General features: G+C 37.6%; 2 protein-coding genes and 1 long non-coding RNA gene across 4 annotated transcripts; 2 read left to right on the top strand and 1 right to left on the bottom strand.

The window, feature by feature from the left end:
* Window positions 1-566: 566 nt before the first annotated feature.
* On the bottom strand, window positions 567-5,520 carry mtch2 (mitochondrial carrier homolog 2). 2 transcript variants are annotated; one of them, XM_019074962.2, is made up of 13 exons: window positions 5,368-5,520; window positions 4,626-4,710; window positions 4,386-4,492; window positions 3,986-4,009; window positions 3,795-3,851; window positions 3,520-3,577; window positions 3,370-3,421; window positions 3,238-3,297; window positions 2,900-2,993; window positions 2,647-2,694; window positions 2,118-2,185; window positions 1,748-1,823; window positions 567-1,406 (listed from the first exon to the last, which is right to left on the bottom strand). In XM_019074962.2, the coding sequence occupies exons 1-13, from the start codon at window positions 5,452-5,454 to the stop codon at window positions 1,320-1,322; spliced, it is 903 nt and encodes a 300-aa protein (XP_018930507.1). In that variant the 5' UTR covers window positions 5,455-5,520; the 3' UTR covers window positions 567-1,319. The 2 variants fall into 2 exon arrangements, with proteins under 2 accessions (XP_018930507.1, XP_018930508.1); XM_019074963.2 differs by lacking the exons at window positions 4,626-4,710; window positions 5,368-5,520 and having other exon boundaries at window positions 3,960-4,009; window positions 4,386-4,477.
* On the top strand, window positions 5,474-7,716 carry LOC122137980. Its single transcript, XR_006155197.1, has 3 exons — window positions 5,474-5,627; window positions 6,014-7,098; window positions 7,277-7,716. It is a non-coding gene; the product is annotated as an uncharacterized LOC122137980 (long non-coding RNA).
* Window positions 7,717-16,013: 8,297 nt separating this feature from the next.
* On the top strand, window positions 16,014-18,646 carry LOC109088480 (low choriolytic enzyme-like). The gene is made up of 8 exons (XM_042727951.1): window positions 16,014-16,098; window positions 16,220-16,250; window positions 16,337-16,399; window positions 16,537-16,689; window positions 16,767-16,884; window positions 17,000-17,178; window positions 17,698-17,779; window positions 17,924-18,646. The coding sequence occupies exons 1-8, from the start codon at window positions 16,030-16,032 to the stop codon at window positions 18,075-18,077; spliced, it is 849 nt and encodes a 282-aa protein (XP_042583885.1). The 5' UTR covers window positions 16,014-16,029; the 3' UTR covers window positions 18,078-18,646.
* The last annotated feature ends 8,977 nt before the right edge of the window (window positions 18,647-27,623 follow it).

Raw genomic sequence — 27,623 nt, 5'->3', positions numbered from 1 at the left:
TATCACATGACCAACTGACTACTTTATCTGCCATGTTAACCAGAAAAAATTAAGAAATACTGAGTGCGTCTCTAAACGTACCAAAAAAAGTATATTATAGCATATTAATATATGTAAGCACTCAATGTGGTAATATCAAAGGCATTGAATATGATTGATGTACAAAGTCATATACATTACTTTATAATTATACATAATACATAATTGTAGACAGGACACTTAAACATTGAGCTTAGCTTAGGTTGTTACTAATTTTAATGCATATTTTTATCTTTTTGAAAACATTATATATCATCAAATCTGGCAGACCCCTAGTTTAAAAATCCATAGTGGTTCATAAAACCCTATTTAAAAAATCAGCTTTCATACTTTCCTGCTTGCACCATATGTGACTAATATAGACATTATTCACAGTTCTTGTTAAACTGTATTTCATTTACTTTGTTCTCCAGATAATTACAAATTTGAAAGTGAAGAACAATGTTAGATAGCTCCTGAAATGATTTTTTATGTATAGCACCCGTCTGTTGCGCAGATGATGGACGACTAAGACACAAAGACCAAAAAAGCATTCTCACATTTATTTGGATCAATTAGAACATCATTAGAAATAAAAATCTCAACTGATTATGATTGGACCAGAGCTCTGGTGGAGATGCGGCTGGAAATGCCCTCCACAACACACACTATTCTAACTCCCTCACTGATATGAATCCACAGAGGCTCTTACATGTCAAAATCACCAGGGCACAGGTAAAGCTTAAATTTATGCAAGACGCATCTGCTAGACATCAGATAGACAGACAATGCAGTGGTACAAGGTGATGCATAACCTTCCTCTCACATGAACACACACACACAATACAGTCTACTATTAACAGGGAAGAGAAATTCATGTTTCTCAGTCAGTCAGTGCATGAACCAGTAGAGACAACAGCAGGTGTATTATTACTGTTTTACAGACAAGCATTATGGTCAAGCACAAAAACGTGATGTAAGGGGCCTGTACTGGACTCAGGCACAGATGGTCTGGAGCGCCCTCGAGTGCTCCACTGAAATTATACTGCAGTTTGTTTAACTTGTTTATGTATACAAATCCCTGGGTATTAAAATAAAGCTCTTTACGTTTCATGATTTCAAATCAAATCATACCACAGTGAAAACAATGTACTGATAAAATAATCCTGGAGGCTGATGCGGACTGATTATCAAAAAAAATTGTCATCTTAAATAAGTGCATACGAAGAATTAGGAGTCCAACTTTGTGGGCCAGCTCAGTTATATTATTATAATTTTAGTCTATGCTGATAGCTTCCCATTCAAAAAAATCTCTTCTGCTCAACGGCATACGTCTTCCCTGCAGGCAACTTTCTGAAGAACAGACTGTTGCCTCTGCTCATATTGCCCTGAGAGACACAAGAAGAGAAGAGGGAATCAAAATTATATTTTCTGACAGTTTCTTCAAATGTTACCCGTTGCTAAAGAAGTCATGCCTAATAATGAAATGTCTTAGTAAGTCACTGACAAGTTTTTTTTTCTGTTGCTCAAGATGTTCTGTAACTCATCCAGTTTAACACATTAACTTGTTTGGATGACAAGAGAAACATCTTGATACTGAGCAACATAAAATGAAAAAACATTAGCATTAACATTAGGAGCTCATCAGTGGAAGAACTAAGACATTCAAGAAACGTTTAAAAATTAAAATCCCCATTCCCAGTAACTCATATCATGAAAAACTGCTCACCTCTCGGCTCAAGTGACTCCAGCAGTGGAGCCAGTTGGGATAAACGGCAGCATAAGGTGGCAGACCTCCAGCCAGCCTGGGTCAGATCAGGAGAAACATTAGTTACAACAATTCCTCCATTAAGTCTTAAATACTTTAAGGACATACAGGTAGCCTACATGCCAGTACATGTCATTTTTGGGAAACGGGAAGAAGCTGAATAAATGAACTATAGTCATAGAATTTGATCATTTGAAAGGGGTGAACAAGTTTAAGATTACAAGCTTCTTATGAAGAAACCAGCTCTCTGACTACTGAGTCGCTATTCAGTAAAATCTCATGTAATGCCATTCAAAAAATGCTTCCACTAGATTCAAACAACATCCCTTACCCACAGTTATTTACTGCCATCAGGTTGGACACCAGTACAAATGGATACGTCAGCATACTTGCAAAAAACTAAGCAAAGATGAAAAAGTACAAAAGGAAAATACATTAGAATGAGAGCAATAGCACAACTTAGTCAAACAAAACAACACTCTAAAGACATACTTAATAGAGTTGCCATTGGCTGATACAGTTTTTTTATTGTACTTGTCAGACACAGACACAAACACACATAGAAATCAAAACATAGGCTATCTTTCTAGCGTTTTCCAAACCAAGAGCTGTCTTGTTTTTTACTTTTGCATGTACTTTTTTATTGTTACAATTATATTACTATTTTTATTAATACAATTGAGACATGTAGAAACTATCTGATAAGTCCTAATCTCTTCAGCTTTTTAAGAGTATACATACATTAATACATTAATAAAAATGTATAAAGCATATTTGTTATTTTAAACAGAAATTACAGGCTGGTGGTGGGTGCTTGAGAGACTATTTGTCATTTAATGTTTCTGTAAAAAATAACTTACCCCAGTCACAGCTTGAGAGCAGTTTTTGATCTCTCCTGTATGACTCGTCTGAGACAGGCACAACAGGACTATAAACTCAGTACATAACATGCAACTACAATTGACACAAATGTTGTTCTAGCAAAACAGTATGCAACAATGAATCGGTAAATACTGAAGATTAAAAGTATCTCACATACATAAAATTTAATTTTGTACAGATTCAGGGTCAAGATGTTTTGTTGTTTGTACACAAGTTTGCATGTTTACGTACCGAGTCGTCTATAGCATATGTGTTTATGAAGTGAGCAAGCATGTTGCAGATCCACAGGGAAAGAACATCACCCAGTAGACGAGGAATGAGACCACTGTGGGTTGACAAACACATAAATGCTGAAGGTAAAGACAAACAGTTGTATAATGGCCTGACAGCATTCATGAAAATATTTAGCACATAAAAGGACAAGTACACAAGTAAGGTTGACTGAGTTTTTTTCACATGCGTTTTTAACATTGTGACACATTAAAAACAATTTACAACTTTTAAAAATGCATCATGAGGCAACCTATAGATTACCTCACGCTCATGAAAATATGTAATTTTGCACTTACGCAAAAAACCCCAGGATTCCCTCTTCTCTGTAGATGGTAACTATAGAGTCAAAGACACCACTGGAAAGAACAAAAAAAATTATTAAATGTGCAATACGGAGAAGAAAAACCACTGAAAAGAAAACAACTGACCTGTATTTGGCTTCTCTACCAATAAACTGGACCATGCATCTGAGTGTGATTACTGGGATGGGGGAAAAACAACAGGTGACATTCACAGACTGAGAGAAAAGTGAGATTCAAATCACAAAACCTGTTATTTATTGTATTAACTGTATTTACCATGAAAAGGGTGTGTGATAATTGTAGCACATGAGCGTGCAATCATCTCTTTAGTGGTCTGAGAGGACAAAGAAAAAATGGAAAAAAACATCAAAAACACACACAAAACATTTTACATTTCAGTAAACAATAACTGGTGCAAATGAAAGTCTGTTTGCAAATATTTTCTAATTGTGTCATTCAGTCACATCAGACTCATTACTATGTAAACATGCTCTGGCTGACATACAAGAAGGTATAAAAACTAGTGCAAAATTCTGCTTTAAGTGTCTCACCTCATTTACTACATGTTGCAGAGAACCATCCTCTGCTTTCTGACTGCTTGCCACCATCTGAGAAGGTGAAGAGATGAGATATGTGCTATTATATCATCTCACATGTCTAACTAACTGCAGCAATGCCACTCAAAGTTTAAATGGATTCAGGCACTAAAATAATACCTTTGAAATCAAATACGTCTTCCTACCTCAATTTTTTCATCCTGGCATTTCTGTGGGTTAAAACAAAAGGTTAGAGCCATTTCAAACAGAGCATAAATAATAACTTCTGCTTAACTGTAACCAGCCAGATAAACTCAAAAGTCACACTGCAACAGTCTGAACACTGCAACATACAGCCAGCAACACCCTGCACACATCACGGTTACTGAGGCCTGTCTAAAGGCTGGAAAACATTACATGGAAACATGCACTTTACTGACTGCAAATGTTTACAGAGGAAAAACTGGGCATCATACACCAAACAACTAAGGATTACACACTACCAGACTTTCAGAACAAAACAAACTCACTCACTCAGAAACATGCACATTTCTTATCAAAACTAAAAAAAAAAAAACCCTGAAGAACCTGGTGTGCATACTGTACCTGCAAGACTCTACTGTGAACAATGGTGCCAATGGTCCCAGCACAAAGCCTTGGGGTGAGACCCTTAAACAGGCCTGATTTCCCATCGATCTTGATGATGTGTTTGGCTAAATGAAACAAATGCAAGTCTGAACTGCAAGCATTTTTTCTTTTCTTAAAATCAAATTAAATATCAAATGAAGACTTCAATTAATGTCTACGGACACAAAAAAGAAGCAATCGGTCCCTTGATAATCTCACCGTATGCAAAAAGCCCTGGAAGCTGGTACACCTGTCGACCAAACATATTTCTTCCTAGAGTAGGAGAAAGAGGTTCATGTCCAACCTATATTTGCAAAGATACAAATACGTTAGCTCACCAATAAAAACAGGTAAACATGGCAGCAAAAACAAAAACCACATGTTGGCACTCGGTTCCCTCTTGTAGAACTGTTATATTAATATCTGTTATATACAATATCTGACTACGATATCTGAAAAAAGAAACAATCAATCTATATATATATAAACACACTATAATAACCTGCAGTAACATATATCAATAGCCCGAAAGACAGCTGACATTGTTGTAAAAATGGTGTTTGCATTGTTTTCAGTGAGCTTATAATGCATTAACACAGTACGACTTGTAAGTATATTCACTGAAACTGTCATAAAATGACATCTGCCAGACCTAACAGACTGCCCTTTAGACCATTAACTCACACACAGCAGACAGACAGCGGTCACCAACGCTGCTAGTCCAGTTAACTACCCCCACAGGGATGAGCATAGACACTCTTATCCCTCTGAACAAATGTACTCCACACAACGATGCTCGTGTCTCAAAAGGACACAGTGCAATATGTATTAAGCAGGTTACCGTTCATAAACGAACTGGCTAACGTTTATCAGCATGCTATCGAAAATACTCGACAGCAGCGCGTGAGAAGGCGTCAACTTGCCACTGCTGTCATTTTTGCGTGTATTGTGTCAATCCTACCTGAACTAAAACCTTGATGTACATAAGAGGGTGGGAAAGGACTGTTAATCCAGACCCAAGGAGGACTTGGCCACATGTGTCCGCCATTACTAAGACGATATGAAACGTCCCCCTCCTTGACAGAAAAGGTCCGTTGGTAATACGCGCAAAACAGGGTTGCCAGATCTGCTGTGCCGCGTTCCGACTCCCCTCGCGTGCGCGCGCATGACGTCATGCGATGCCGCCAGATGCGAAAACAGACAGGCATTAGACGGCGTACTGTAAGTAATACATTGCAATTTGTGTATTGGTGTTTGATCGTGTATTTGTCTTTGATCATGTATTTAACTAAACTTTTATGATTTACAACTTGGACTGTCTATCTGTGCTTTTATCGTTTGTTCTTACTACAGTAAAAACAAAACTGTGTTTTTTTAAAACAAACAAACAATTTCAGTAGTTTTATTAAATCTGCCCTTTATTACTCTGCCCTTATGCTGATAACACTGAAAAGCTGTGGCCTGAAGACCTTGTGCTTATAGTTAGTTTATAGTTACATTGAGCATATCAATAGAATGCCATTATCAGTTCGGCAGTGCTGCCAAAATCATACCCCCCAATATTAAATGGTTCCTGTTGAATCTAAACACTTGTGTTTTTTTTGCAGGTATTCTACAGGATGAGATGTGTCATCAGAATGAGTTTTATGGGTCTCTGACTGCCATTGTGGAGAATGGTTTGCTATAATGGGACTAAATTTTTTTTTGCTAACCTGGACAAATAGCCAGTGAAAACAGGAAAAAGTACTAGGATAACTGCTAGACACCTTAAGGCCCATTCACACTGATCCAACTCCAACTAACTCCAAAAAGCTCCAACGCATTCTTCCCACATACTGACGTAGATATGTGGGGGCGTGTTGGAACGAGCCGTTTTAGGGGGGTGTGGACAAGTCTTAACTTTTATAAAGAATATCTATAGATTTGAGACTTTAGTCTTTGCAACTTTACAGATCTTCTTTATTCACCAAGAGCTTGTAACACTTCAAAGAGAAAGCAAAAATTGAAATCGCAGCATATGACCCCTTTAATGGAGATGGTCGGATGGTAAATGGATAATAATGATCTGTTTTATTTGTATTTTTTTTTATAAAACTATTGAAATTAATGGTGACTTTCATTGAAAAACAACACAAGGAGATGTTAGGGAAAGTGTTACTACTGACAATTTAAGTTAAGGGGGACTTTCTCGTAGTGACTAGTGACATGATTGTTTAGAATTCCCTCACTTGTATTTTATTTAAGAAGGACAGCCTAAAAAACACCATCAAGAGAATAAATTAAGAGAAAATTGTCATTTTGCGGTGAACTATGCATTTTAACAAACTTGACAACCCCTTGGCAATCCCTGTGACAATTTTTTGTGGTGTTCCAACAGCTTTTGACAAAAGTGTTGGATAATGTAAAATTTCAGTTAGCTGAACGAGTAATTTGGAGGAATGCCATTCAGCCACTACAAATGCAACCTTTATTGCAACATAACTATTTTAATTATATAGCAACCCATTGTTGTAACTGATTGTAATAACACATTGTTTACATTACAGCCATATCATTCTCAATTACATAATCACTTTTTCTTTTTAGTTTGCAGAATGTTTCTTAAATGATGAGTCGCTTCAGTTTTCCACATCTGAAAAAAGTGTGGCTGCCCTAAGAATGACTATAGCTGCTTGTCTCCTGCAGAACACTGGTAAGTTTTATAGATACTAGCGCTTGTTTCAAAACACATAAAAATATTTCAAATATTCATTCATTCTTTGGTACTCTAACCATTTATCAGTGTTTGTAAAAATGTGATTTATTTGCCTGTAAATACTTGTGATGAAATACCTATGCTTGATTCAAAATTTGTTTGCCAACATGTTTAGATTGGCTGTGACGTGTGCCCACGTTGGTTTCACTGCAACTGTGTCCAATGCTCAAGGAAACACAGACGTTCTGTTTCTCATCTCATTTCATCATTTCTTTTAAAGTTTTGTTATTTTAAAACATTCTGTTTGCTTATTGTAATTTCTATGTAATTGTAACACTATGTAAACTGTAAATAAAAACACTTAATGATTTTACCATCTCGTGTTATTCACAATAGAAGAGTGAAATCATTATAAAAATATGATGAAAAAGTGGTACTAAAAGTAAACTGATTAGGACAACTGACAACAGATCAGTAACATGACATGAGTTGATGTTGTGTATGTGGGTCTGTGAAGGACAGTATAAGTGTAAGTGGCAAAGGAAAATAATGATGTACTGCCTTTAACTGTCATTTTGCATTACTGACACTGTTTTCCTAATTAATGTTGTTCAGTTGCATTGACACAATCTGTTTTGTATAAAGTGCTATATAAATAAAGGTGACTTGACTTGAAAAGCCTGAAATCAGTTCTAAATAGTTAAAAATAATATAAATTTACCTAAAGGCACAGGGTCCTCAGGATACTATAGTCTATAGTCAGAGGTAGCAGAAAGACCTTTATTGCCAAGTAACAGAAGGAGCTTGACAGTACACAGAAACAACAACAGCAGTACACTGAACTTCTTACACAGTACAATAAAATACACAGATAGTGTGTACATGGTTGTATGCACATGTATGCTTCATACAGCAGAACAGAATAAAAATTACATGAAATACATCATATTTGACAGCATTTTAGCAGCACTGCTGAATTGATAGGGCATTCTATTGATATGCTCAATGTAAAACTATAAGCACAAGGTCTTCAGGCCACAGCTTTTCAGTATTATCAGCATATAGGGCAGAGTAATTTGGGCAGATTTAACAAAACTGTTGAAATTGTTTTGATCCCTAACAAACAATCCTGTATCATGAAAAGGAATATTGCAAATAAGTCCAAGTTGTAAATCATACAAGTTTAGATATATACATGATCAAAGACCAATACACAAATTGCAATGTCTGATGACTGTCTGTTTTCGCAACTCGCGGCATCGTATGACGTCATGCGCGTGCACGCGAGGGAGACAGGGAATCGGAATTTGGCACATTTCGCTAAAAATGCCCTAATAAAATTAGCCTAACTTAACTAAGCCTAAAATAACCAACTACCTACACGAACAATAGGCGATCTCAGTTTTGTGCTGCTGATATTTGCTTGATTTCGTTCATCTGATTCCATAATTAGAGCATTTTACAAACAAATTAAAATGTTTCACAAACAGCCTACAGCTGGCTAACTAGCTAGCTACAAGCATCTAAATCACAAACACCAAAGGGTAAAGATGAATAGAAACAGAAATGAACTCGAAAAGCAGGTGGGGATAATTGACAAATGTTATTGTTTTCCTGTACTACATAGGCCAAGTAAGCCCTAATAACTGAATTTATCCTAGAAAGATTAATAAAAAGAATGACTAAAAATTGCCACACGACTGTCTATATTTATAACTGATTGATAAAAACCAAGAACAATGTTGCTTATAAAAATCGGATATGGCAACATCGGCTCGTCACGTGATGAGGTACCTTGTCTACATAGGTCACCTGATTAGGAGTGTTTTCTCCAATCGCCGGCAGGTGGCGCACTCTGACATCATATTATAACAGCTGTTTGCAGGAATCTTGGGTCTTGCGGATTTGCTGAATTTTCTACTCTTTGAAGTTGAAGTAACATGAAAGTATTTTATGAACAAAATATTATAGGCCTATGTCCTTAAAAGGCCAGTGCAGTTTGTCATGTAGCCTAAATGAGAGTTATTTGACATATTTGTAGGGTGTCTTTACACATGCAGAGAGTTCTTCAGGGACAGGGGCTCAAATGAAAGAAAGAGACACCTTTAATAATTCCAGTTTAACATTTATAGTAAAATTTTATATAGCTTACATAATTATAAAAATAAAGTCCTTCGCGTGCTCTTGGACTGCTCACACTTTACACAATAGGCCTGCTGTTGGCACTTGGTCTTCTTTTAACCAACTATATTAATAAGCTCTCATGATGTTGCTGTTGGTGGAGGTCTGTTTTCTTCGGAGCTCTTTTCAAGCTCAGAGTCGCTCTACACTCAAAAAAATAATTCAGTGGACTCAGTTTAATTGAGGGCAGGATTTCCATACAATAAATATGTGTAGCCCTAAAAAACTAATTCATGCAATGAAATGTAATTGAGCTTAAATTAAATTGATACATTGATGAAGTGATTTTTTTATGCTTGTTGAATTCAAACTAAAACATTTAACTAGATAATAGATTATTCTACACTCAAAAACATGATATATTGATTTACTTAACTTTAGGCATTAGCCAACTTCTTGGGTATAAAATGGTTTTGTTATATCCACAACATACCCAAAGTAACTGCTTTTTTATTACAACAACTTTGATTCATGTTAGCAAGTCCTAAAACCAAGCAGTGAACACAATTTCACCAATCAGAATTCAGGAATACTTTTCCAGAAAATATCTGTTTTAGGTTTACAATCAGAGTTACTTGCTTTTATTCTTGTCAATCAGCTATTAATCCACACTCATTAAAAAATAAATAATGAATAAGAGTAGATTTAAAAGTATAAGTTAGGTTTAATTTATATTTTTGGGCAGTTATGTTGATCTCAGATCAACACAAAATTTTGATCCAACCATATATTTAATTTAGCAAACTCACGGCAACCACCCAAGCACATGTGCTACACTTTACCACATTGGTAACCCCCAAAAACACTCACATACCAGAAACTGTTTTAAATACAAACATAAAAGAGCATTAAACATTAACCAGTCTCCCAATTTTATCATCTTAATAAAAAATGCATAAAATAACATTTTATTTCAACATTTACTCTCCTTATCCAGCCCTGTGCAAAGCATGATGGGAAGGGGAAATCCACTTCCTAGTTACACAAGTAAAATTATTTATGTACTCTCAACTCAAATGAATCAAGTAAAGTGGTCAGAAAGAACTGTGTTGGATTAAATTAATTTACTTAAGTAAACTGAACAATCATCAAATGTTATTTTTGGCCTACTTAATTGAAAAATGTTCTTTCAAAATAAAAATACTGAGTTGAATGAAAGTCAGTTTAACACATTGCAATTGTTTAAATGGGAAACCTAACATAATGGTGTTAAAAGAAAATGATTTTTTTTTTAATAAACTGAACAGTGTTGGTAAGAACAGACATGTCAGTAATATGTGAAACAATATCAGTAGCAGCCTCCCACTGTGAACTTTTTCATTTGTATTCAGGGATTTCTAACCAACATATGTTCAAATGTTTATGCATAAACAGGATATCTTGGAAAAGAGCTGTGAGGAGAATGGTAAGAAATTATCTTCTATAATCTGACTAGTGGCCATGTTGAGTTTTATTAAAATCTTTTACAGTTTAGTAAAAATGAACCAACACTGGTTCTCAGAAAACAGCACTGAGCAAGATGATATATCAATGTCAGCTAGAATCGAAAGGGCCAACAAACATACAGGTTAGACTGTTTGTGGAATATATTTATTTTAGCAACTCAGTAAGAGAGATAAATATGAATAATATTAAATAAGACTTGATGAAGAATGTATTATCTTACTTTTTATAGTAGGCAATCCCTCACATGTACAAGCTAAAAATGATGTTCCTAGAATTAGTGTTTTGAGTGAATTACTGTGCTTTATAAACTTTTGAATTTATGCTAATTAAACACACGTCAGAACACTTTACAACAATAACTAAACTCACCCAAAACAACACCGCTGCTACCAGTGTGATCGAGCTTATGCCTCGGGTTCGCTTAAACACTTTTCAAATAATAAAATAAAGACAGCGAAACTCGGGTATTATATGTATGATGTACTTTTTATTCTTCTTAACTCCAAAGAAACTCATATGGCACAACTGGGCACTCTCATTATCAAGCCCCGAGGGACAGAAAAGCAATACACTCACAAACGCAAACCTAGGGTCGAAAATAAGTATATAAGTTTTAACAGAAAAATAATAGCCAGTTTCTTGCACTGTTGGGTCTTTCTTTATTTATTTGAAGAATTTGGTTCCAATTTTTTTTTAAATTGAGTTTCCGCCAAAATCAGTATTGTAAATTAAATTTATAAAAAAACACAAAATTAAATATACGCAAAATTATATAATCTCCTATCCATTAATTCACAATTTACCCCCATAAGACCAACCCTTGGCAAACGCCAGTCTCCCTTTATTGCAGAACGCGATATATCTGCTCAACCAATCAGAGCGAACCATTCCACGCACTCTAGACAGTAATCTGGCATCCTAGTTTTCATCATCTACTTTGTACTTCGTGATTAACAAACAAGGACAGCGCAATAAATCACATGTGATTGTCATGCGCATCTCGTCAGTAAATCCGGTTCTGTGATTAATAGTAGGCTACCGGTAAATCTTTATGTGCTTTCAGATGGAAATTATTTCAATGCATTTAATACACAGAGCCGTAGATCACTGACAAGCTACGCTATATCGCGTTCATTAGATTAACTGCTTTCGATTATGAACGCGATATTGTGTAGCTTGTCAGTGTTAGTGTTTTTATTATTGCCATTTATGTTTTTGTTAATACAGCTTATAGCACTAGACAATTAAATGAATATATCATGGCAAAGATGAATGCACTTTTGGAAGTTGAATGTAAGGGAAATGTCATTTTGGAATTTCTGTGGTGTAATGTAAACAAAAATGCATAATACATGATATGTAACATTCAGTCACAATAATTGCAGTCTAGATTAAATTTCCCTGTGTATTTACCTGGTTTACACTTATAATGTTTAACACTTTTCTGTGCACTGTAACAGAAGAGCAGCACAATTTCAAGAAAACAGAAACCAATAATCTGGCAACCCCCTATGACTACAACTCTGTGATGCACTATTCAAGGTAAGTGTTCTTGTAGCTCAGTGCAGATTTGATTTGATTTGTATTTATTTTATTTTATTTCTTTGTTTGTTTTTTATGGGGGGGGGCGGGGGGGGGGGGGGGGGGGGGGGGGGGGGGGGGGGGGGGGGGGGGGGGGGGGGGGGGGGGGGGGGGGATGAAAACATAATCTTCAGAGTTTACTGTTGTTTCTTTATGTGTGTGGTTTTAGGAAAGCTTTCTCCAGGAACAATGAGACAACCATGATTCCCATTCCTGATAAGAAAGTTGTGATTGGTGAAGCTCGAAGTATGAGCTGCAATGACATCCTGCGAATTAACCAGACTCTACTGCAGTATGTTAAGTCTTTACTGTTATTTGAATTAAAACAGCATTTTGTAAGTCTTTGCTGAAAACACCACCTTAGACCACCATGAATTTACACACAGTTCCAGGGTGTTTTATGGTGGTTAGCAGATGGGCCGCCATACCCCTGCTGTTCACTAGCAATACCAGAATTTTATTTTATTTTTGGTCTAATAGTACCGGTAAATCTCTGTGCTTTCAGATGGAAATTATTTCAATGCATTTAATACACAGAGCCGTAGATCACTGACAAGCTACGCTATATCGCGTTCATTAGATTAACTGCTTTCGATTATGAACGCGATATTGTGTAGCTTGTCAGTGTTAGTGTTTTTATTATTATTGCCATTTATGTTTTTGTTAATACAGCTTATAGCACTAGACAATTAAATGAATATATCATGGCAAAGATGAATGCACTTTTGGAAGTTGAATGTAAGGGAAATGTCATTTTGGAATTTCTGTGGTGTAATGTGATGTTGTTCTTGTTCATGATGTAATTTTGATTTCTGTAATTAATTTATAGCATTAATAAGATGACCCGTTGAATTCATTTTGGGAGCCATGACTGATGAATGTATTTTTAGTCCAGTGCCTGTAGGCTATATAAGATTAGTATTGACCAAGTTCAGAGGCTGTCATATGTGGATCAACTTACTATGTTGTGTATTTTCAACAGTTTCAGTATGAAAAATAACTTTCATATTGATTTAATGGATTTATTGCATTTAAAAAAAAAAAAAAAAAAAAAAACCGCATTTATTGCATTTTGGGCGGAAAAAATAATACAATTTTATAATAAATCTTTGAAAATCAAAATCTTGATTTGAATTTTTAATGTTATTATAACCGAAAGATGCTATGTGAAAGTTTGAAACAGAAGATAGTGGTTTTCATCTTGCCACTAACACATTTTTACTTAAAATTAATCCAAATGGATTTATTGGAACCAAACTTTTCATTTATTTTCTTTACTTGGAATTTCACGTCTGCATTCTCTCTACACACACACACACACACACACACAAATACGTGCTCATTCCCTCCAACCACCTACATTTCCTGCCAGTACTGGGAATCTAACCCACAACCTTCGGATTACCAGTCCTACACGCAAACCACAACTGCCCACCACCATTTTGTCATGAATGACTGTACAGAGTGTGGCGTCAAGCTGAGTGCTGATTACCTTGACACAGCCAGATCAGGGCCCAGTTGCATAAACTTAGCCTCTATGTTAAGACAGTATCTTAAGAACTAGTTTGACCAACTAGCATTTAACCTATGGGTAAAGAATTTCAGTTGAGTTTCAGGCCCCACCATAGCACAGAAACTGCACTTGTTAAAATTACAAATGACTTTCTTCTTGCGTCAGACCAAGGCTGCATCTCATTGCTAGTTTTACTTGATCTTAGTGCTGCGTATGACACCATAGATCATGACATACTCCTAGATCAATTACAAAACTATACAGGTATTCAAGGGCAGGCTTTAAGATAGTTAAGATCCTACCTGTCCGATCGCTATCACTTTGTTTATTTAAATGGGGAGTCATCTCATTTATCACCAGTCAAATATGGAGTGCCACAAGAATCTGTCCTAGGTCCTCTGCTATTTTGAATATACATGTTGCCCCTTGGTAATATTATTAGAAAATATGGGATTAGTTTCAACTGTTATGCTAATGATACTCAACTATATATCTCAACAAGACCAGATGAAACTTCTAAATTATCTAAGCTAGTTCATGCATTCATGACCTCTAGACTGGACTATTGTAATGCACTGCTAGGTGGTTGTCCTGCATCTTCAATAAACAAGCTACAGGTAGTCCAAAATGCAGCGGCTAGAGTCCTTACCAGGTCAAGAAAATATGATCATATTACCCCAATACTACAGTCTCTGCACTGGCTACCTCTTAAGTTCCTTATCAGTTATAAAATATTACTACTTACTTAAAAGGCCCTTAATGGTTTAGCTCCTGCATACCTAACTAGTCTTCTACCACACTACAACCCATCACGCTCCCTAAGGTCCCAAAACACTGGACTTTTGGTAGTACCAAGGATAGTAAAGTCCACTATAAAGGAGGTAGAGCTTTTTCGCATTTGGAATAGCCTTCCTGATAATGTTCAGGGTTCAGACACACTTTCTCTGTTTAAATCTAGATTAAAAACACACCTCTTTGGCCAAGCATTCAAATAATGCATCTCATAATTTTGGACTGCAGTTATATCTGATCAAATGCACATTATTATTCTTTAGCTTGGGTTAAACTAATTAATTTTACTTGGCTGGACAGCAGCTACGCTAATTATGTCTCTATTTGTTTCTCTGTTTTGCCACGGATTTACACAAGCTCCAGTCTGGATCCAGAACACCTGAGATGAGATGATGCCACCCCCTCAGAGGACCTCAGATGATGCTAACCCAGAGACAACATACAGAACTACCACATTTTGCTATAAGTTTGATTGCATAATTGCTGTTAATAGTGTTAATCGTCAGTTTGTTTACGTGTTTTATTGATTTTTCCGAACATTTCTGCCGTATGCACATAAACTGACAGTCATCACTGATAAGCTACTACTAAATATTATAGGAACTTAATTTTCTGTAAAGTTGCTTTGCAATGATTTGTATCGTAAAAAGCACTATATAAATAAACTTGAATTGAATTGAATTGAATAACCAATCTGGTATTTTTTGATTCAACCTAGACTAATCAAAGATTTTATATAACCGAATTTAAAAAATTGACCAAATTTAGATGATTTACATTTAGTCTAAACAGTTTATGCAACCTAATGGTTAGAGAGTCAGACTTGTAACCCAGAGGCTGAGCAAGGCGCTGAACCCCCAATTGCTCTCAGGCTGCTCAGTAAAAATGGCTGCCCACTGCTCTGGTGGTGTGTGTGTTTACTACTTACTGCTGTGTGTGTGCATTTGGATGGGTTAAATGCAGGGCACAAATTTCAAGTATGGGTTACCACTTCGCTACACACTGTGTCACCTTTCACTATACAGTATGAAATTACAATGATTTTTGCCATTTTGTGTGTGTGTGTGTGTTTTACTGTCAAAGAATGTAACAATTTATATACTGTATTCTAACTGTATAGATTTGGTAATGTGGGTAAAGCACAATAATGCTAAAAGTTTTTTTTTTCTTTTTTTTTTTGAAACTCAAAATATTGAATTGCAAATGCTAAGCTCCATAATTGTATATAATTTTCATTGTGTGGTTGACTGAATCAAAACTACTCTCAATTACTCTGCTTTTATACCACGTGGTAATTTGGCAATGAATTCATGAAAGCTGGGTTATGGCACAATAAAAGGAAGTTAAGACTCTCAGAAGAGTATATAACTCCCAGCTCTGCTTGATCCAGAGCAGTTTCTCAGGAAGATCTCATCATGTACCTGTTGGTGGTGGTCGTCTCTCTTCTGCTGAACTCTGTTCCTGCTCAGAGCCGTCCTGTTGAGGTGAGAACAGACAAAATTGAAATGGAAAATTATATCATCAGTAGCAGCAGTTTCCTATTGGGAGCAGCTTTTCATTTTTACCAAGAGTTTTGACATACTTGTGTTTAAAATCCATCAATAGGATTTAACTGAAAAGATCTCTGGGAAAATGGGTAAGATGCTCAAAAAAAAAAAAAAAAAAAAAACTAACTTGTTATTATTTAGCATTTTATTGTTAATTTACTGATTCATGCCTCAGGTAACATCACTGAGAAAGATGACATGCCAGTGTCAACTATAATCGAGACCAACAAACATGCAGGTGATAGTATGCAAAATTTAATAGTATATATTTTTTGTGTAGCAGTTGATGGCAAATTCCTCTTCATCCTATTTATTCAATTATATTATCAGTGTCAATAGACTGAATAATTTTGTGCATTATACTGTACCACACAGGACAGCAAGTGGATGGGCCCTTGATCACATTTGGAGACATCGCCGTATCAACAGGGTTCAAGAATGCAGATCCTTGCACAGCTCGTGGGTGCAAATGGGAGAGAAGCACAGATGGATTAGTCTATGTGCCATACGTAATCTCCAAAAAGTACAGTAGGTGACGATCACTACTTTTGATATTATCTCGTCAGTGTCACATGATATTTTTTAATATTTTACCCTTGCCACAGCTCCAGATGAACTACAAGTGATTAAACAAGGCTTGCAGTCTTTTGCGGGTGTTTCCTGCATTCGATTCGTACCACATGAAGGGCAGAGGCACTTTCTCTACATAATGTCTGATTCTGGGTGAATCTTCTGATTTAAGACTCCTTTCTATCCCATTTCTGTGTATATAGTAAATGTGCTTTCCCAAAACATAAATATACAAACCGACTGCTGATGTGTCATGTGTGATCCACAGTTGCTATTCATATTTGGGGCGCCAAGGTGGAGGACAGGTTGTTTCTCTCCAGCGTCATGGGTGTGTCTATCACCGTACTGTTCAACATGAGCTCCTTCATGCTCTCGGGTTCCATCATGAACAAAACCGCAGCGACCGTGACAAACACATCAAAATCCTTCTTGAGAACGTCATACCTGGTATTTTTCTTTAGAAAAAACAAAGATGATAAAATAAAATGGTTACACTTTATTTTGATGGTCCCTTTAACACATCCTGTTGACTATAAGTAATGTTGCACCTACATATCTACTAGCTCTCAATAGAGTGCTGGTAGAGTATTAGCAGACTGGCAGGGTTAGGGTTAGAATAAGTTAGGGTTAACACGTACTTGCAAAGTTACTGATAGTCAGTAGAATGTCTTTTGGGCCACCACCTCAAAAAAAAAAAAAAAGAGTTAGCAGATATTAACCAGGCAGTCTACTAATACTCTAATGAGAGTTAGTTGACATGTAGGAGCAACATTAGTTATTGTCAACAGAATGTTTAAAAGCGACCATCAAAATAAAATGTTAAACAGAATAAAGTATCAGAAAACAAAAATGCATAATACATGATATGTTACATTCAGTCACAATAATTGCAGTCTAGATTAAATTTCCCTGTGTATTTACCTGGTTTACACATAATGTTTAACACTTTTCTGTGCACTGTAACAGAAGAGCAGCACAATTTCAAGAAAACAGAAACCAATAATCTGGCAACCCCCTATGACTACAACTCTGTGATGCACTATTCAAGGTAAGTGTTCTTGTAGCTCAGTGCAGATTTGATTTGATTTGTATTTATTTTATTTTATTTCTTTGTAAAACATTCATAAAAGAAAACATGCTGAAAACATAATCTTCAGAGTTTACTGTTGTTTCTTTATATGTGTGGTTTTAGGAAAGCTTTCTCCAGGAACAATGAGGCAACCATGATTCCCATTCCTGATAAGAAAGTTGTGATTGGTGAAGCTCGAAGTATGAGCCGCAATGACATCCTGCGAATTAACAGACTCTACTGCAGTATGTTAAGTCTTTACTGTTATTTGAATTAAAACAGCATTTTGTAAGTCTTTGCTGAAAACACCACCTTAGACCACCATGAATTTACACACAGTTCCAGGGTGTTTTATGCTGGTTAGCAGATGGGCCGCCATACACTAGCAATACCTGGTGTATCAGAATTTTATTTTATTTTTGGTCTTCTTGCTTGACCAAGGTAATCTTGCGGGCTAAACTAGTCAAGCGGGCTGGTGGCCTTTACAGTGGGATTTATAATTATTGTAACTCTTATGACAAAAAAAATCTTGTCTTTCTTTTCATGTTCATTGTTTTTTTATTTTTTATTTTTTTTCAGGTTGAAGTGCTGCCAGGCTGCATGAAGGATGTGTTTGATGATAGTATTCATCTTTTCATTTTAGCATTCATCATTCACTATCATCCTTTTTGGATGTTTTCTTTTTTGCACATCACAGTTTCAAATGATTTTTCGCATTCTATCTTTTAAAAATGAAACAACTTTTAAAATCATTTTTCAATCAGACACCTCAGTACACATTCAGTATCAGAGGTTTGTGGAAAAACAAAAGGTGCATATATTATACACTCAAAATGCTTTTTAAATGGGTCCAGTTATCTTTTTTTAACTTTTTCAACTTTAGTTAGGTTGCCATTTTTGAAAATACAAACTGTTTCATGTATAATATTCTATCAAATTGTGTACCGTCGTAAACATGAGTACATTTTTAACATCAAGTATTACCCAGGTGAAAAATAAATATATTTAAATTGTGCTTATTTGGACACACTTAGTATATTTAAATTATACTATACTAAGTGCATATTAAACATATTATTTTGAAACAACTTTAAGTATATTAAGTGTATATCAAGATGTTTAAGTTCGATTTTAATCTATTTGTAATATACTTAATATATTGAAATTGTTTTAAATTGGAACCACTTTAAGTACAGTATGTTTAGTGCAATTAAAGTGTATGTCCTTTTAATACTTCATGAACTACAGTTAGAGTATATTTGAAGCATCATTTTAATGTGCTTCAAGTACATTTCAATTGTATTTCAGCTCATTAGAAATGCATTAGCATTACACTAGTATATTATAAAGCTGCTTTTTTCAGTATATACACACATATACACACTCTGATATCTAGAAAACTTTAATGTATTATATATTGTTGTGTACATTACAAATATTCATAAAGTACACTAAAAAAAGTACAGCAGCATGTACACTTTGGTGAAAAAAAAACATACTATTAAATGTATTAAAAATGCACTTGAAATACAAGTATGTTTATAGTATATTTGTATTACTACTAACATACTCAAGTACATTTTAATACATCATACAAAAAAAAAAAAAAAAAAAAAAGACTGAACTGCTATGGCAGAGCTATCTTATTAATTTGTAGAACATTTCAGTTATACCGGTCTTACTAAAAAGTACAGAATTTTACATCAATGAAAAAATAAAAATTACAATGCAATTTTCAGAAGAAAAAGAATAATAAACTACTGAAAAACAAAGTGCAGAAGTGAATAGCTGTGTGTGTGCAAAGACTGCAGATGATAAAGTTCAAGCAACAGAACAGGGAGGGATGGAGGAGGTTTTGGAGGTGGACGAGGAGATGGTGTAGGGATGGTGAGAGGCAAAAGTGTGTGGATGATGGCAGGATGTGGCGAATGGATGGTGATGGGAGGATGACCTGGCCCTGGCAGATTAGATGGTGTCTGGCACATGGCACAGACCCAGAGCATCCCAGTGCTGACAAAACATGGCAGAATCGAAGGAGGGAGGAGCCAAGATGTAGATGGTGTGACTGGCAATGATTGATGATTTGTTTTCTTTTTAAGAACGACAGTACGCTGAGAACAATGTACCTGATCGGTAATATAGTCAAAAACCTTCCCAACCTCATCGGTTTCAGATGTACTGTATGCTCTCTTATAAGCAACCCTTCTTACAATTTTATCTTTGTTCTTGTCTGTAATGAGAAATATATATTAGAAAATAAAGTTGTCAAACTTGAACAAATATAAACACCATTTAACGAACACTACCACAGTTGGCTAATCAGTAATTATGTTCATAAACATGGTTTTTCTAAGATCATTAACCTCATTACAAAGAAGCCAAATTGTTCAGGAAATCAGAAATAAATACACAACTTCATTTTGCAAATAAAAGAATGTTAATGTTGTACATGTTATAATGACTAATTTTCTGTTATTTATTTTTTTCTGCCAATGCATGTGTCAAAAACACGACTGGCACAGACGTATAACGTTAATTAAATCTTACCTGAAGTCAGTGAGGTTCCAAAAGCCAGACGCCATACACGCTTGTAGAAGCTGGTAAAAATAACATACCGCTATATTTTCTAATTAATTTCATAGTTCCCCCGAAACAATTTGAATTCTGTAATCACTCACTCCAAACCATCTAAGACTTTCGTTCATCTTCGAAAGAAAAGGTGAGATATTTTAATGAAATCTGAGGGATTTATGTCCCTCCGATGAAAGAAGATTCACCAAAGATATTCACGTTACAAAAAGTTGAAAAAAAAAAAAAAAAAAAAAAAAAAAAAAAACAATCGCCAAAGTAATCCATATGAATTACGTGGTTTCCTCCAAGTGCCCTAAAGAGACGGCAACCGCTCTATATAATACTGTTTAAATTTAGATTTATATTCACATTCAAGAGACATTTGCACGCACATCATATTTACGAAGCTCTATGGTGGGAGCTCATTATCATACGGACCAATCAGAGCCGTTGAATGGCTCTGGAACCTATCAGGTCCCGTTTACACTGGTGCGTTTTCATTTTAAAAAGGCGTTTTAGAATGAAAACGATTCTCGTCTACACTGGCGTTTCAGCTGCGTTTCAGAAACGAACTTCGTTTACACTACACACCCTAAAACGTATGTCACGTGACCACTCATGCAGGTACAGCCATAGATATGAACAGGTAGATTCCCTATTATTTAGATCCAGTGTTGGGGTAGTTACTCAAAAAATGTAATTAGTTACTAGTTACTAGTTACTTCTGTAAATTGTAATTACTTTACTAGTTACTGCATTTGAAAAGTAACTTCACTACTTATTACTTTCCTTTCCTTTTTTAGGGCCCTATGAAATCAGTTTTATTTTTTCCCAAAAATTCCGTTTTTCCATTTAAATTTTTCTGGATTCCATTTGTTTCTGTTTTATTTTTTCTCAACTCCTTTTTAATGGTTCAGTTTAATTGTATTTAGCAAAAAGCATGTCTAATTAATTTAAATCATAACACTTATACATTTTCACAACAATTTATTAAAAGTTTAACAAAAATTACATTCGGCGCATGGTCTAAACAGGTTGTCCCTATTCTCTTAATAAGTAATGGGTGTTTTTTGGGTGTAACGTGCAATAAACCAACCAGAGTCTCATCTTCCATTCCCTTTAAGAGCCAGTTGCGCTTGTGCCATGACGGATTTGCTATTTACACAGCGGAATTTGGAAAGCACAAAGACAGAACGCATCTCCGAGATGAAACGGAGCTGCTTGTGTGCGAGCAAATAGATAGTCTAATTCTGATACATGCGATGACTATCAATTATGACATGTAGGCATTTTTATATTTAATTAGCCTACAAAAAATTAGTATGCATTGCAATCCTTTAATTTTTAATATTTGGCATGTTTGTGTGCTGCTGTGCATCCCTGTGTTTAACAAGCAGCGTGTACGTGCATTGTGGACCCGCCTATACTAACACGCTCTTTAAATAAAGAAAAAACATTGCGCCAGACTTTAGACCAGGTTTGAGTTGGTCAATGGTGCAGTCTATTTTCAGCTCCTTAAAATAGCATTGCGCCAGCAATGCGCCTGAACGCACCTCTTTTTTAGACCAGCACGCCCATGGGCGCACAAATGGGCGCAAATGCATTTGCTAATTAAACGACGTGGCGCTGGACGGGAAAATGCGAACGGCGCCGGACTGAAACTAGCAAACACACTTGCGCTGCGCCTTGCGTCTCATTGCGCCGGGTGCATGATAGGGCCCATAATATTGTATTGTATTATAGTTATTATATACAAGTTGTCTGGAACGCAGCATTAGGTTAACATCAATAAACTATCGTTTACTACAATTAAGAGCCATTCTTTAAGGTGACGTTTCAGCACTTGACAAACGGATAGCGTCTCCTAAGTAGCACTTAAAGCACAGCTACGTGCTATTGCTTTACGTGCATTGTTGGGAAACGCAGGTGAAACAATAACGAACGATCGTAAAATTACTCGTAGAAAACGTTCTTAAGCGCCAAGATCAATCCTTATCGGGAAACCCGGCCCAGAACTTTACACACAGGCAAACACGGCTTGTATAACGCAGGAAAACGCATTCCTATAGTCTAGTAAAGTAGTGTAGTTACCAATATTATTAGTGTAATGCATTACTTTACTACATTACCAAAAAAGTAATATAGTTACTGTAATCCGTTACTTTGTAACTCGTTACCCCCAACACTGTTTAGATCGCGGACACGTCTATGTGCTTGGAGCGATCGAATGGGGAATCTACGTATACATCTATGGTTACAACAATGCATAATGTTATTGTTTACACGGTCGTCAAGGATACGCAGAGCGAATGTGGACAGCCATGCCATCGTTTTCAAAAGTCTCTGTTTTGGTTTGTTTACACTGAAACGCAACCCCAGAGTTTTCAAACTAAAACGGGGTCTGCAGCGTTTTCAGAAGTCTCCGTTTTCAAGGGTCAGGTTGATCAGGGCATCTAGAATTGATGGCTCAGAGAGACTCAGGGTGGGGGTACCGTCTCTAGCATATATTTAGGCCAGACAATTAGGACCCCCAAAGTTTGGAAGAGCTGATTTAAGCGTGAGCTCGGAATGCCTGATCATACGGAGAGGATGCGGAGGCTGTATAGTTCAGGTGTTAGATGGTTAATGCAGGTTCTTGTTTTCGTAAGCCTTTATTAGTAAGAATGTGTGAGAATGAGAGAAGCTGGGCAATCATAGCCAGTGGTTATTAATAGGAGTAGTTGATCCCTGACAAGTAGGTTTAGAAATGCACGTGGGGATCTTAGGAAGGAATGAGCGTACGATATTAAGTTTTGAATGGACGGCGGGTCGGTTGATGGAAAAGGAAGCTTTGAGACAGTTCCAGCCTGAGAGGTATTCTGGAGATCATGCTTGGAGCAAGGCAATTAAGAATGGCTTCTTGGGAAGCATGTTTGGTGTTTGATCTGTGGTATGACTGGCGAGGGATGCATGTTTATTCTGGAGCCAAGTCTAACTTCTGGAAATGGGAAATGAGACAAACAGTCGGTTACGAGATTGAGGAATCCTGGTATATGAGTAGCTCGGAAGAGGAATTGTTGTTGAGTAGAGATTAAGTGGGCCTATGCATGAATTGCATAACTGCCAAACATAATCATCCCTTGTTTATAGTTTCAACTTCTGCTGCATTGTCTGAGCGGATGAGTAGATTCGGAACATTGAACCCCCCAAAGGATGGCTATTACTATGGGATATGTTTCATTATGCTGTGGAGACTGCTCTTGACTGTGGATTGTGGGAAATGAATTCCGGAGGCTGTTCAGAATCAACCCAGCAGCCACCATATTAACTGCTGAAGTCTATTTAGGGTGTTGCACCAGTATACAGTTTGATGCAGCCGGGATGAAAGATGTAGATATTATGTAATGAAATGTTGTTCCATGATGAGAGGTGTTGCTGCTGGAGGCACATTTCCATTACGTGCTTATCTAATGTGACTCTGTCATAGGGGAAGGGATGGTTTCTGCTTTTGACAGAATGTCTGACGCGAAGGATTTCCTTTGAGGTATTATCTGGATGGCATTGTTAAGGTGGCCTAGAAGTCCTGGTAGCTGACGCTTAGTACATCTGTCTAGCTCAGATGAAGTGTGAGGCTTTGAGGTTTCTACTCTGATAATGGAAGGCAGAGTTAAGTGAAAACGTAGATTGGTGTGGATACCCTCATTATGGTGGTGCAGCTGAAGGTGCAACTATCTGAAGTCTTCGAGGAGGTGAAGAATGTAAGGATTCTGTGGTTGTTAATAAGAGTCCATTGTAGCTTCGGAAAGAGAGTCTAACATCCTAGGGCTGCTTCTGCAATCGAATGTGGCTCACGGTGAATTAATGGCACCTTCCCAGAAGCCTCACCGGATTCTAGGTGGATAGGCAAGACTTGGCATTAGTGGTATCGGCTTTGGCCAGCCAAGCTCCGTGGCTTGCCAAGTGAATGAGTATTCTGGAGTTGTGATGATACTGTTAATGGTTGGAATGCGAGTGTCATGGAGAGAAGATAAGTTGATTTAATTCAGCCTCTTCAGCTAGTGGCCTGTCAACTATATCAGGTTCTTGATAGGAGTGTGGAGGTGCTTTGCAAGTCAGTCTGCTGGTGTCGTAGGGTTATGAGAGGAGTTTCTCGCATGGGCTCCATCACAGAATGCGCAGGTGTGAAGGCGCCTGCAGTTAGCCGAGAGGCAGCCATGAAAATGGCTTAAAGAAGGGTGGAAGAATGGATGCTAAGATGAAAGGATGTCTTTGAGCGGGGGGGGGGGGGGGGGGGGGGGTTGGAGGATGAGAGGATATTGGAGGTGGGAGGAGGTAGAGGGAGGTGAGGAGAGATGAAGGAATGGTGGAAAAATGGATGTTGGGATGAAACATGGTCTTTGAGTGGGGGAGGGGTGGTCGAGGATGAGAGGATATAGGAGGGAGAGGAGGTAGCGGGAGGTAGGGAGAGTGTGCGATTGGGAGTTATAGAGAGGGAAAAAATAAGATGCTATTGAGTAATATATTTTAATTTAATGCCAGATCAACATCTTATGCTATTTCCATGGCAAACGATTAAAATACAAGTATAGCAAATGCAATAAAACCTCTTAAATTCTAAAATTTTCTAAATCGCTATTGAGAATTATTAGAGATGCGAGGCCTGTATTGCTGTAAATGGCTGAAGGAAGGGTGGAAGAAGGAATGTTGGGATGAAAGGATGTTTGTGAGTGGGGTGTGTTGCAAGATGCAGGTTGGGAGGTGTTGCAAGATGCAGGCAGGAAGGAAGGGAGGGCGGGAGGGGGAGAATGAATAGAAGATGTGTAAATATAATTGGAGGTTGAAAGAGACTGACTGGTCTGTGAGAGCAAAGACTATAGAATACCCAAGACGTGTCACTCCTTTAGTTTTGAATGGGGAAAAAATGCAACGCTCAACATGGCCGCTCAATCGCAGGAAGCCCCGCCTTCTGAATGAAAGAGCTAATCGCTAATCTGAAAAGTGAGCTCGTCACTGCAGCTGCTGTTAGAAGCGTCCCGGTTGCTATAGAAACAGTCAGCGGTCTTAGACATGCGCTTAGGACTGTGCATGCGCACTGACTGCTCTAGCCTGAATAAGTAAGCCGTGGTGGTGCTGTTGTTAGCTGCAGACATGCACACTGACTGCTCTAGCCTGAATAATTAAGCTTTTAATAATGTTATTTGAGCAAAAGTAACAACATTTATGACACAGTTGTTGTCAGATTTCTTTGGTGATTTCAAATATGAAATTTAATCATAAGCTTAGTGAACAGTTTTGGAGAATTTGATGTTTCCCCTTACAAAGAGATAGGAGTTGCTCTTGCATGCCTAAGAGGCATTTCAAAGATGGCCGCCGAGTGACATGACTTGTTTTAAAAGGACTTTGGCGTGAGGGACAGTGAATGGGCATCTGGAATTTAGAAGTAGCTATAGATAATTATTAGAAAACATGAAGCCGTATTGCTGATTGTTTGTTTATTTAATTATTAAGCATATTTACATATTTCATGGCGAAAATCAGTAAATACATAAATCAATCCATACACATGTCTGTAATACATACGAGTCAAGGGGGAACAATTTAGAATGTTCAATTTAACCAGCCTGCATGTCTTTGGGCTGTGAGCCGTATTGCTGTAATCAGCTGAAGGGAAGGGTATAGGAAGGATGTTTGTGGGTGGAGTTTTATGAGCAAATTGTGAGCATAAAGAGGAGAAGAATTTTGGGAGAGATCAGATTGAGCGAGTGCAGGTGGAATTACATCTTGCCTGCCGCTAGAGGGAGCTGCTGTCTGATGCTTTGGAGGAGAATTCTCGTGACGTCACGTGTTACGGAGAGTGACTCCCTAGGTGTTGCCAGAAGTGCTGAGGGCTCAAAGTTTGTCATGACAGAAGTTGTATTGATACTGAATATAGTTGAAATAACTGTTTGTTATTTGCACGATTGAATTGGATACCTTGGATTTAAGTGCGTGTTAAAGGCGACCCGCGGTTCAGTTGTCCTCGGCTCTGGATTCTAAAAGACGTGCAATGGGAGCGCTGAGGAAGCGTCAGAGAAGCAGCTCGCGAGGGGAGCGAAAACTCCGTTTCTGCGTCCACCACGCAAACGATGATGGCGATCTCGGCCCGCGGATCCCACTGACGGAGAGGGTGGAGACTGGGAACAGCTCAGAGTCCTCCCGAGATGAGCCTGGGAGTAGACACTCGTGGCCCGGAAATGTGCGCGACCAAACGCGACCGCACGGAAAGAGACTGCGATCGGGACGATGAGAGGTGATCCTCAAGTGTCGCCAGTGACACTGAGGGTGCTTTCACATCTCTAGTTCGGTTCATTTGGTCCGAACCAAGGGCAAACAATTATACATTGTAGCATTTTTCAGCTTTTTTGGTCCCTTTTCACACCACACTGATTGCTTTGGTCTGAACCAGTTGAAACGAACCCAAAATGCAGTCACATGACAACATCCACATCACTCATTGGCCATGGCGTATTTCCAAAAACGACTTCCCATTCTTCTTTTGTCCCTGGCGGGAAAATTCCAACATAAGAGGAAAAGCCACTTAAGCCAGCAAACAACACGGAGACAACACAACTATGGAGAGACGACTGCGCGGGCTGGTTTTGTCCCTGGCCATAATCTATTACATTGTTTGTATACACCACAATATGCAAACGATACATTTCTATAATGAAACGCGGATGCGGCTTGAAAACAACGTTCTAATGCACTGCAAACGGCGAGCGGGCATCGCTCGTAACGTCAAGCAGAGGCGTGCATTAATCCACGAGCTGCCATGCTAAAGCGCAAACTGTCAAGAAACACACAAAAAAAAAAACTGTCAACAAACACTTCCTCATCCCATAATGCACAGCGCAGCTGACTACGGCAGCTGGTTTAGTCCAAAAATGATCAGTACTTTTTGCAGTTGGGTCTGTTCGAGGTCAGATCACGTTCTCACCACAAACGAACCGCTCCAGAGTTCGTTTGCAAGCATACCGAGACCACCTCTTCAAGCAGGTCTCGGTACGCTTGGTTGGTCCGCCTTTGGTGCGCACCCGAGTGCGATTGCTGCTTTCACACCTGCCCAAACGAACCGCACCAAAGGGGGAAACGAACTCTGGTACGATTCAACCGAACTAAATGAGGCAGGTGTGAAAGCACCCTGAATCGAACAGAGCGCCATCCAGGCCAGGCATGTCCATCCGTCCTTCTAGAGAATGAGACTAGCAGTACGTATGGTATAAGGTGGCCCGAT

The sequence above is a fragment of the Cyprinus carpio genome, chromosome B7, assembly GCF_018340385.1.
Source record: "Cyprinus carpio isolate SPL01 chromosome B7, ASM1834038v1, whole genome shotgun sequence".
In the NCBI taxonomy this organism is placed as follows: domain Eukaryota; kingdom Metazoa; phylum Chordata; class Actinopteri; order Cypriniformes; family Cyprinidae; genus Cyprinus; species Cyprinus carpio.
Note: the sequence above shows the minus strand (reverse complement) of the source record. Positions and strands in the feature narration are given on the sequence as shown.